Raw genomic sequence first — 12,560 nt, 5'->3', positions numbered from 1 at the left:
AGGCAGACCCAGGGACAAGGCTGGAAGCCAGGCTGGCAAAGAAGGGAGCAAAGGGGCACAGATGCCAACAGACAGCTCAGGAAAGGACCAGAGAGAGCATCTCCCATCAGTGGTCCTAGAGAAGGGGAGATTATAAGCCACGTCTACACAGGAATTCTGCAACAGCAAAGGGATGAAGGCCAATCCAAGGCAGCACAGTCCATGGACAGGACTGGAGACAAGCTATCTTTAGTGCTGGTCCAGGCCACAAGAGCAGAGATGGGATTGAATATAGGTTCATCTTCAACATAGCTTGAGTTTGGACCTGAGCTTACATGGGCACCCCAACATCATGGGCAGAGAGATTGCATACAGCACTTCAGAACAGCTGAGATACAGCAGTTTCTCAGGACCCTCACAGAGAATTATTCAAGTTTTGAAAAAACACAGAGTGCAGATGCCACTTAGCTTGTTGGTCTCTTTCCCTGCCATTTGTTTTTCAGTCATATTCAGCCATTATTTTCTCCTTCACTCAAACTAGAGATCTGTTCACTCCACGGGGGCAGTTCTCATCCTCTTCCTTGCCAGTCTCACCTCTGTTATTTTGCTGTCACCAACCGCAGCAGGGCTGGTCACATGCTGTATTGGGCATTGAATTGTCCATTTTTTGGCAGTGCTGTTTTTTGACATTACTTTGAGGCATAAGTGATCCCTTAGAATAAAGTGTTCTGTAAACTCAATGTGGTACTTTTAAGCATTTTGTCTATGGAAATGTCCCTGAAACTTTCTCTCTCTCTCTCTTGAAATCAAATTGCTTCTTATTTTATTGTGAAAAGTGCTTCAGTGCTCTTAGAGGTCAATAGTCAGCCCTTCATTCTCTCTCCTGTTCCATGTCTGCTCTGAACTGGAGGTGTGACCCTGGCTGAAAAGTGCCCACACTCTGCCCTGTGAGCCAACGCTATGTGGCGGGTGGCTGACCCAGGAACAGGCAGCTCTTCATCATGAGCACCTCATACAAAGCTAAAACTATGCTGTTATATAAAAAATTATTCCAAAAGCGGGGTTTAGAAAACACATCCATATTTCTTTCAGTTTGGGAATTGCAGCGGGATTGTTTTCTCACTTGTTTGTTTTGTGCCCAAGATCTGAAAAGAAAAACTATGTAAAAGTGTTGAATCCTGGAGCAAATTGTAGATGGCTGTGGCCTACTTGGTAGGTGAGGTGTAGGGTTTGAAGCATTGGCTATATATAGAAAGTTCATTTCCACAGAGAAAGCTGCTGCATTTTAGGAGGACAAACCAACACCTGATGAGATTATTCATTTTACTTGAGCTTTCATTTTATTCTTGAAATTAAAAAAAAAAATTACTTCAAACAACACAAAAGCAAAGCAACACTCCAGGATTTCTCATTCACACAGTAAATGTATCTTTGAATCTGAGAAGCTCTTTTTGATGAATCTTCAATTATACATTGAATTTTCTAGTGTCCCCTAGATTAGACTCAGATAAAACCTCTCTAGCCGCAGGCACATTCTTTGATTCTCTGTGGTTTGTCAGTCTTTCATAAAGAGTAGATTATTCCAGGTCATGAATACAGGGTCTTTACTTTCTCAGACTAAATCTTTTAAAACTCTAATGAAAGGGAGCCCTTTATAATGGAAAACCAAAGCCATATTGGATCAATGATTGCCTATAGTTTGATGTATCCTTGGGTGATAGCAGTCGATATCTGGTTAGGTAGAACAAAAGGATTCCATAGAAATTCTACATTTCACCTCTGTCTAGAAACGTTTGAAACCAAACCTTATAAATTTATAAATTGTTATAAATTTAATTTTTTGTTCTGTTCATACTGCTTTGACCTTTTAATTATATGAGAAAATCTTTTGCCACTGTACAGTAATGCAGCCACAGTTTTGTGGCATATCTTAATGTACTTTTCAAATTTGCTTGGCTTTGTTTCTTCTGCCTGCCCTCTTTCTTTACAGACATGACAAATGCATGCCTAGACTGTTTTAAAACACAGGTGGCATGCCATCACAATTTTTGTTATATCTTGGTTGTCCTTAAGATGACAAGCATTTTATAAGTTCTAAGAGATGTCCAGCACTAAAAATGTACCATTTTTTTTGTTATTAATTTCAGATTCGGTTGCTTTTTCATTTTCTTAAAATTTAACACAACTGGCTAAACATTTTAAAAGCCTAATTTTTCATAAAAACTGTGAACAATTGGCCATGGCTATCCTGTAATGCAATATTTTCTTGTTGAGAACTCTCCGGTGGATGATTTAGATGATTGGCCAGCACATCTAGAGATTTTATTTGACATTTTTAGACACTTTGTCTTGATGATTAGATTGTCATGAGTCCTTCACAGTCCTTCAGCTTTAAAACTCGAAAGAAAAGTCTATGTCTTTAGGACAGCAGGTATCAGGCAAATGCCTCACTTTTCTTTCCTCAAGGTGAATCAATTTCATACAGAAATTTCTGTTTCAAAAAAAGGAAAGCTGTGAAAAAAACCAAAAAAACAAACTGTTGAAGGAAAAAAAGCTGTTTAATTTATTTGTTAACAAGTTCATCCCAGCATATGTAGTTCTAGGAAATGTCAGTATCATGTTTTTTTCACTTTGGACATTTTCAAAGATGATCTAGATACAACTAACAGGAATGTACTGACAGGATTAACGTTCGTGCTACAGAGAGCTTAATTTTATTTTCAGAGATTAGGAAACTCAGTTACAAATGACCAAAATGTAGACAAAGTTTTGGAGAAAGAGTACTTTTATATACTTTATATACAGTGATAAACTTACTCAAGACTATTTTTTCCAATTGTGTTCTATGTCTGGAAACTAGCTTCCATAAGTCATCTGTCTTCCTAATTTCAATTATAGAGAAAACGTAGCCTTTTTTTCTTGTGTACCCTGAACTCCAGTTGCAAGACATAAAACACCATCTAATACCTGACACGAGTCATGTAACTTTTTTCTTTCTAATATGTTAAGTTGCTAAATGATTTAGAAAATTAGATGTATTTCACCAAAGAAATAAGCCAGCTTTTCAGGCAAAACAAATATTTTTTTCATAGAGGAAGTTATTATGACCACACAATCCAAAACCAAGTGACTCAGCTTAATAAGTCACTATGAATTAGCTGAGTCTTCCCCAATTTTAAAGTAAAACACAATAAATCAAAAAATTATAAACATAACCTTTTGTGGGAGCTTAAAACTGTTTTAAAGTGGACTTTGTATAAGATAAGATTGACAAGATATGGCTTGTTTTTTACTGCAAGAACTTAGCCTAGCCACAGGAAATGACCTTCCAGATGCTTCATCTCATCTGGTGTTAGCCAGGAGTCCACAAGCTGTTCTTTTAGGCCTTTCTCCTAGCCAATGGCAAGAGAAAGTAATTAAATGTCATGCTAAAAGGAGTGCCCAGGCTGGCATATGTTACTATATGGGGTGCCTAACTCTACAAGATACAGAGTAAAATCTAAATTACATACTAAGAGTGGCATCTTGTAGGCACCCAAGGTTTCCTTCGATTATCTTCAGTTTGTCCTAGCTCATGTGTTTTGTTTCCATTCCTGTTCAGAAACCTGCAGGCCAAGAGTTAGAACTTTTTTCCCAGTCTTTTGTCATGAAAAAAAAAGAGGATTTAAGGTTTATATCATTATTGCAAAAATCTTATTGAGATTAGTTAATGGATTATGTAATTATATGTTTACTTCTGTGTGTTCCACTGACTCAAAAATGCTGGTGTTCCCCTAAATTTGCAGGGTTCACACAATTACTGAAGCAAGAATTTCCTTGAAGAAAATTGGTCATAAAGTTTACTTTATCTGTGCTATGCCATGTGCTGTATTTATATAAATAAAATCTTACCAAAGAGAAGTTTTGAAATGGTTTCTATGAAGGCTTGCAAATAGAAGGAAAAAAAAGTGTCAGACCAGAGTGAGGTGGAATAGGTGGTGATGGATAGAAATGTACTCATAGGATAAAAATATGAAGATATATGGATTCAAGAAAAATTAATCACCTTCATTATCAGATAAACCAGAAAGAGCCCTGCAAACAGAAGTTATCTGATTTTTTATTTTTTTTTACCTTTTTTCTTTTATTAATGTAGGAAAGATATTCCAAAAGGAACAAATAAAATGTAACTCAAATAAGTCAGGGATTGTTCCTGTATTTGATTTCACACTACAGATTATAGGTTAAGAAATACTAATGCATCTCATTTACTCTCTATTTCTCGCTGAACTTTTTCCAAGCTGTTTCTCCTCTCTCATTTCTCAGCAGCCTCTTCTCAGCTCACATTAGAGACAGGTCATGATAAAAATTAGAACTCTCTCTTGTCTTTGGTATGATCAAAGTGGAAATTTAGACCCAACTAATTTCCCTAAATGCCGGTCTCTGTTTCCTGCAAATTCAGCTGTAGCACTCAGAATAGGAAGCAGTGCTTTTAGTAAAAAGTGTGGGATCTACCATAGTATATTACTGTATGAAACACGAAATGATGGACAAGTGTAATTCAAGTTCTTTCTTCCCAGTGAAACCTGGGATTTAAGGAAAGCCTATACAGCCTTGCTGGGGTTCAGTATGGTATAATTGGGCTAAAGCCAAGAACACAAGCTTGGAAAAGCAACAGCCTCTTACATAAATATTCCCAACTTCCTCATGCATCAGACACAGGAAGAAATATATCTTACATATTACATGCAGTGGCCAGTAGGCTACAAGCATGTTTTTTAAAGCAAATACAAATGACAAGTGCTGAACTCATCCATTCTGGTTGAAAAAATAGAATATTACATCAATAATATTTATTCTTATTGGTTGCATAAATAAGCTATTATTTTCCACTTGCTTCATGGTACTTTGAATTGTACTTAAAGGTTTCTTATAAAAAGAGAGTTGCGCCCTTTCTAGAATTTTTGCATCTCCACTACATCCCAGTTTTGTTGCCAAATAACCCCTAGAAAGAAACTATCACTTTCTCCTTGAGCAAAAGAGGGCATTTTTAATCATATTAAGTGTTATATATCACATTGAAGAAGCATGATGTCAAAAAAACAGAGGAGCTGTGTGTAGACACTTCAACATATATTGAAATCTAGCGTACTAATTTTGTTTCTCTTTAGTTTTCTAAGACAGATACGAAATGATGTTTGGTATTCTACTCTTACAGTTGTCATGACTTTGTTGTAAAGGCACACAGCTGACTTTGTTAGTTACACATCTACGTTTTGCTGACTTTGTACCAGATCAAAGGGTTAATGGAAAAACCCCACATAGCTCTAAGTGCAGATCTTAAGGAGGACTACAAAAAAAGTGGGATAACTTTTAATAAAAGGCTGCTTTCTTTAGTGTTTTATCATCTGCTCCTGTTGCTGTCACAGTGCTATGGCAATGTGACAGCTAGGGCACACAACGATCCTGTGATCTTCTGTCTCTAACTTCCTATTCTACATGGAGTTAGTAGCCTTCTCCAATCTTCTCTGCTCACTCGTCTTTGACATCAGTGTGCATGGTCACTGTAAAGAATGGCAAAAATTATGGTCAGGTGAAGGAAAGTCATATAGTTGTGCATTTTGCATTGAAGTTGAAATATCTGAAGTTGTTCTGTGTCCCAAAGATGTGGTGGGCACTGTGGTGAGTAACTCTACAAGCATTAGACACAGCATTCGAGAGGAACAGCCTGCTTTACCTTATTGTCTTGTGTTTGCTTTCAGTAGGGTTAAGAAGAGTCAATGGGGTGACAGAATTGGAATTCTTATAAATAGCTAACTTTTTTTTTCCATCTGAACTTGAATCAGCTGCTTTTACAGAAAAATGGAGTGGTCCTTCATGGCTCTTACTGAGCTTCATGATGGCAACTGATGCTACCTTAGTATTGTAATGGCTTACATGGTCTCAACCAGCTCAAACTAAAATTGATACTAAAATTAATACAGATGACAAATGTTGTAGCATTAGGTGATATTTTAGAGCAGAAGAATGAAAGCCCTTAGCTAACATATTTAGAGTACTGTCATCCTATAAACAGAGGGATTTGATTGTAATGGACTCTCATCAATTTACTACACTAAGCAGTTGAACAGTCTTGGAGAGACTTACTGAGTTGCCCTGGCTCCTACAGAAAATTGATAGTGAAGCCAGATACTGAATTCTGATTTTGTGTGTTATAGTTCATAATATTCTCACTCAGAGACCACCTTTCATTCCTTACATGCAATTGAAAATCAATTTTTAAAGCATTAGCTGAGCTATAACTTAATAAATCATCCTGAAACCAGTAAAGCTATGGCTTAACCTCAAAATGTTAACAAATGCTAAGGGATTGAACTCACAAATCAAGAAAATCACACTCCATTGCTAAGGGATTGAACCCACCAATCAAGAAAATCACACTCCATTACTGTGAATAGGTTGAGAACTCCAGAGCATGCTGTTCCTAAAAGAGGTAGAGAGAAAATTTTTATGGGAATTCCCTTGAGTCTCTGGAGAATCCTTCCAACTGCACATTCCCTTATTCTCTCCCACACACCATTAATCATCTTTTCAGGAATCTGTGTTATGTACAGGGAAAAAACTTGTGTGTGAAGAACCATGTACCTGCCCCATAAAGCAAGAAGTCTCCTGGTAGATTCATATTCCAGATGTAAATGGAGGCCCAGAAGAGGGGGAAAATCTGGTGGCTCTTTTGAGCTCACTGTACCTGTAAGACTGTGCTCAGCTGTCCTAAACATTATGTTCTCCCTCTTGGCAGGAGCCTGTTAACTCAAACCCACTGTCATGCAAACAGGAGTGTCACAGTTTCCAGGGTAGAAAATATATATGTAATAGGGTGGAGGGCTGGTGAGTGAACTTGATCTATAGTTGCCCCAGAACATGAAGCAAGAGAAGGTTTCTGCTCTTTTGCTAACCAAAAAGGAGAAAATGCATTCTTCTGCCAAAAAGAGGGGAGAAAAGAACCAAGTTTGGGACTGAGTTACCATATTCAGGCTGATTGTTGCTGTTTAAATCATCTACATCCCTGGCTTTGTGTGTCAGTCAGGAGGGTCAAATAAGGTATTGTGTTTTATCCCTTAATGATTCATGTGCATAAAAGTGAATTTGAATTGGAGGTTCAAATCGAATGGGTTTTTTTCCAGATGGTCTTTTGCCATCTGATCAAAATGCAAGAGCAAAAAGGAATGCCTTTTTTGGAGGGAAAAGCAAAATTTTATTTTCCAAGTCTGCAATGAAATTCTACATTTCTGTCTGTCATTCACCTTTTGTTCCACATCACTCTATATAAAGGAAATTTTCTAGCCAGGAAGTACCAGAAGTTCATCTATTTTTCCTCATTTTTCCTGTAAAATATTTTGTATATCTGTTCTCACAGACAGAGACCGTAATCTCTGGAAATTGAACTCTTTTGTATCTCATATCATAAGAGGTGTGATTGTATGTCTCACAATTTCATTTTCTCGTGTATAAAACTATCACAGTAGAAACTTTTTGTAAACTTTAAAATTAGGTAGTAAAAAACAATGCATTTCATTATTTTACAGACCTCAAGAGTTAATATGCAGTTATAAGAAAAATCATGTTGCCAATGTACCCCGAATGTGTTTACAAAGAGCAAGCAGCAGTTTGTAAACACAAAAGCAGTTTCAGTTTGTGTCTTTGTTCTGTTAAAGTCAGCATCACAGTCCTGTGTGCCATGGCAAAATAAGATTTTCAATGTTCATTCCTTGAGAGTTTTTTTTGTTTTCCTACACCAAAAGAAGCTAGCCCAAGTGTAACTAGAGACATAATAGTTATTTTAAATCTAAGATTTTATAGTGTTTATGTGTTTCTAATGGAAACAATAGGGACATTTTTATTGTGTTTTCACTTTTATTTTTTTTTAACATTACAGTATCAGTACAGCTATTTCTTGTTCTGATTCTGTGCCTTTATATTAGGGAAAAAAGACTACTTGCTCTTTCTATCCAGTCATTCAGCCCCTTATGAGAAGCAGACTGACCTTGGAGATATTAACAGACTCCTTCAGCTTAAAAGTCTAATACATTTAAGATTTTGAGAAGACATTAAAAATATAGAGTATATTATATGTAACAATTGCTTCTTGAGCATAAGAAAAGGAAAGTCTGGGGAAAGTTCCATAGAGAAAACTGCTTTTGGGAAAGGACTGGTCATAAAACAAATAGCCTTCCATGGGTATAGCCTTGCCTGGAACAATAGACATGCTGTGATAATCTTAGTAAGACTTCTACACCTGAAAAAGTTTCCAAGTCCCTTTTTTTTTTATCTATTTCCCTTGGTGGCTTTTTAAAAGAACTGACTGTTGATTTTGCAGCAAAGAGTATTTTCAGTGTTGACAAAGTTGTTTATTGTCTCTGCAAAGAGAGTGAAATCAATTTCTCATGAGTATTTGAGCCCCGGGGTCAATGGACTGAATTTCTATTATGGAAATTACAAGTTACTTAAACTTGATGTAATTTAAGGAAAGCATTTCTTTTGTTTCCTTTTTTTTTCTTTTTTGCATTTGGCATTCTGCACTGATGTCCACACAGTGCTCCACCCCTGACTAGCAGAAATCTGGGCAGGCAATTGACAACTGTGCTGTTTCAAAGAGACTGCTCTAGTTTGCAAAGCTGGATGCTGAAAGCTGAGAAAATATCAGATCAAAAGGGATTAAAGGGATGACCTTTATAGAGTTGTTGGACCTTTGCTGAAGTCTCAAACTTTATAAAATGCAGAATATGATGTTACGCCTTCAACCATAACATACAATACACAACATAACAATACAAATTGCTCATTTAGTGCAAATCAGCCTGAAAATGGGTACATGACAAAGTATTTTTTATGCACAAATATGACATTAAAGTAAAGAGTATGAACCTGTCAAAAAGATAATTTTGAGACAAAGAAGCTATGAATTCTCTGCTCCTTTGCAGGAACAGTTCCTTCTCAGTAGGGTGACTCAGAACAAACTGTTCATCCATGGGAATTAACAGTCCAACCAAGAGGATGTAGACCAAGCAAGCCTTTTCTGATGGCCTTTCATTTGCTTAATTTCCTTTTGTATGGAAATTTGAAAAATATGTACAAGTACTAAATATTGTTACAGTGCATGACCAGAAACTAAGACTGGTGTTTCTATACATTCATCTGTTCTCAAATGAAGTGAATATTGATGGCTATGTCAAGCAAAAGATTCTGCTGTCTGAAAAGAAGAGGAATCTTTTTTTTGATCACTTTTCTTTCCTGTCTTCTTCATGAATCTTGCATCCTTTTTTATATAGTTCTCTAACTAGTAGAAAGTATTTTAATGACCCTTTAGAAGAAAATTTTGAAAATTTGAAAAATAGAAATTCCACACTCTAGGTAATATCTCCTTTCCTCTACTTCAGTATAAAGAATTGCCTGGAAATGTTCACACTATGTATTGTGAAAATCAAATCAAATCAAATCAAATCAAATCAAATCAAATCAAATCATAGGCTGACACCTACTTTTCCATTTCAAAACTCCTATACATTTGTATGAACTAAGCTCTAAGAAAGCAAAGTAAATCCCTTTGTAGGATTTAAGCAGGGAGAGACCTGATTTTTGGATCCTGTTCAAACACAAACTCAAAATTCATGTCCAAAATCAGTACAATTAAAACTGAAGTTCCTGTGTCAATAGATACTCATGACCTTTTAAAAAGAATGATACCTGTAGGATTCAGCTCTACCAGAGTGGGTATCATGCTTGCAATTTTTTATTAAAATCATTAATATTTCCTACATGCTAGTTTGTCTTCCCAATCTATTGGGATCTTTTGCTTTATCTTCCGATTCTGTTATCAGTTCCTTACTCCACAAAGTGTCGTTGTCTTTAGGGGACAGAAAAGAGCAACACTGTGGGGTTTTGACTGTCCTGAATCAAGATTGAGGAAATATGGACAAAAATTCCTTCTCTATCCCCAGAGATGCATAACTATTACATGGAGTAACAGTCAGATATATGTCTTGGCTAAGATAATGCATCTTCATTTTCCTTTTCTCCCTTTTGTTCCAATGGTGCTGTGCAATCTGCTGTGTAACCAACCATGCAGCCTTCCTTAGTCTGGAGAGAAACATGCTGCCATACATGGATGTATGGGCTGTAACATTCAGATTAACTGTTCCTCTTTTCTTTTATTGTCCCTCATGCAAGACATTTACCACTACCTGCATCAATATGCCTTTCTTCTATATTTTCCAATTCTCAATTTTAACTTTAGAGGGAAGTGTTCAACTCGAATCACATGAATGGTAAAAGACCATGTACATTTATTGCTATTGTTGTTGTTGTTCCTCTTAGTAACAATTACAGTGATTTGTTTGAAGTGATACTCATAACACATATCTGTCTTCAAAGAAAAAATAAAAGAGAGCCCCTGACCTCAGAGAACATAGCACTAAGACAACCAAACAAATATTTCAAGGGGATGGCACAGCAAAAAGGATGGTTGCAGATATCAATGATTTTCATTATAGTCCGCTTGCCAAACGAGCATGGTGGCAGGAAATTTAAAAGTGGGCCTGAAAGAAAATTTCTCATAAGTAAGACCAGACAGGTGTTGTATGGAGTAACCCATGAAAGTGATTGGAGGAATTTCCAGAAGAGCAGAAAGCAGTTGGAATATCACAGACATACCGAATATGCGGAGCTGGAAGGGACCCACAAAGACCACAGAGTCCAGCTCCTGGCCCTGCACTGAACCACTCCCAAGTGCCACACCATGTGCCTGAGAGCACTGTCCAAATGCTTCTTATACTCTGTCAGGCTTGGTGCTGTAACCACCTCCCTGAGGAGCCCAGGAATCCTCTGGGTGAGGAACATGTAGCAGAATGATGGAAGTTCGTGAAGTCAAATTTCCAATGCTCTACTGGTGTTTCCTAAACCTAGGACTTCTGAATGGCTCTTTTGCCTGCAGAAGTGGGCAGAACAGCAATTCTTGTGTGCAAGAGTTTGATGAAGAACAACCAGTTCTACAGGTGTTGGTTGATATATTGAGAAACTTTTCCCCCACAGGTTACACTGTTATTGAAAGGCTTTCAGTCACTTATTTTGGAAGCACTGCTGACAAGTTGCTTGTGACGCAGACAACCCTCTTTTATCCTGACAGGAGCATAGCACAAGTGGCTTCTTGGTATCAAGTTTAGTAAATGAATGGTCTTCTGTAATACTTTGGTATGACTATTGATACTATTGGTATGACAAGTATACTATTGAAACCAAGATCAAAATATTGCAGGATATTTGCATCCATCTGTTGCACTTTTGGCTGTCTGATTCAGTTGCAAGGATCAGTTCCAAACTCATCTACAAGCTAATGAATAAGGCTTTCAGAATGTGTTTAATACCTAGACCTCACAAGGGTTTGTGGCATGTCTCAACTGGAATATTTAAAGAAAAATAAAATGTTCAAAATGTATTTAATTAGTACTTTTTTCTCTGTGGGATAATTGAAATAATTTTAAAAGAAAATCAAAGCAAACTGTATTATAAAGACAATTAGGAACTTCAGACTGTCCATTTTAAGTTCAAAAGAAAAGATATTAATATAATTTATTTTATTAGAATCAGTAAAACATGTGAAAGTCTCTTCATTAAGATTATGAGAGTACCTGGTGGTAGAAAAGAGACATCTAATATCTTTTTCCAGCTTGGGCTGTAGAAAATGGGGTACATGTAACACACAGAAAGCAAATGCTCAGTTGCCATCTGTGCCATAATGGAATGGGTCAGGCATAAGCTACAGTTCTAAGAAGTGTGCTCTTTGTGCAGCTTCGACAGACGACAGCGCGGCCGAGAAGAAAGGCGGAACGCTTCACGCCGGGTTAATTGTCGGCATCCTGGTGCTGGTGCTCGTTGTGGCTGCAGCCATCCTCGTGACTGTCTACATGTACCATCATCCAACATCAGCAGCTAGTCTCTTCTTTATAGAGGTAAGACAAGAGCAACACTCTGTGTCACTAGTCCTGTCTCTTGGCTGGGGTATTTGGAGAATCCAAAATAGATCTTTCTTAACTGAATCAAAAAGTGTCTTCTTGTTCAGAGTGTAATCCTTGAAAAAAAGGAGCTCTCTTAAGCAGGGAATATTGTTTTGTTCTTAGCATGCTTGTCACTCTGCTCCTTTAGCTTACCATTGCTATTACTTCTTTTGCTTGTAGACAGGACATATATCTAAGATATATGTGTCAGATACCACACTACTTCTCTTTCCTGTCCTTCATTTTCCTCACAACATTTTCCTCCTTTATCCATTACCTTTCCTGTGCACTGTCACTTTATTTCAGGACATATAATTTTTCTATAATTTTCCTGTGGAGGGAGGAAAAAAGTGTTCATTCTTAATTCTACAGAAGAGCTGACTTCTAGTTCGCTTTTAGCTGGAAATTTGTATTAGCTGTTATTTACACCATTTAAAGGAAACTTTTTACACTTTGTCTTGGGTGTAGAAAATATTTTCACCTAATTTTTAACATCTATCATTTCTTCTGCTCTTTGTATTAGTGTAGAAACAGACTCTTTTAGACCATGAT

General features: G+C 36.9%; 1 protein-coding gene across 1 annotated transcript in view; it reads left to right on the top strand.

Moving 5' to 3' along the window:
• The window catches only part of PLXDC2 (plexin domain containing 2), a 253,466-nt gene that overhangs the window by 227,575 nt on the left and 13,331 nt on the right, over positions 1–12,560 (top strand). The window contains exon 13 of the mRNA XM_058018381.1: positions 11,803–11,963. Coding sequence (XP_057874364.1) covers positions 11,803–11,963 — 161 coding nt within the window. The remainder of the gene's footprint in view (positions 1–11,802; positions 11,964–12,560) is intronic.

This window comes from Melospiza georgiana, chromosome 1, assembly GCF_028018845.1.
Source record: "Melospiza georgiana isolate bMelGeo1 chromosome 1, bMelGeo1.pri, whole genome shotgun sequence".
Classification (NCBI taxonomy): domain Eukaryota; kingdom Metazoa; phylum Chordata; class Aves; order Passeriformes; family Passerellidae; genus Melospiza; species Melospiza georgiana.
Note: the sequence above shows the minus strand (reverse complement) of the source record. Positions and strands in the feature narration are given on the sequence as shown.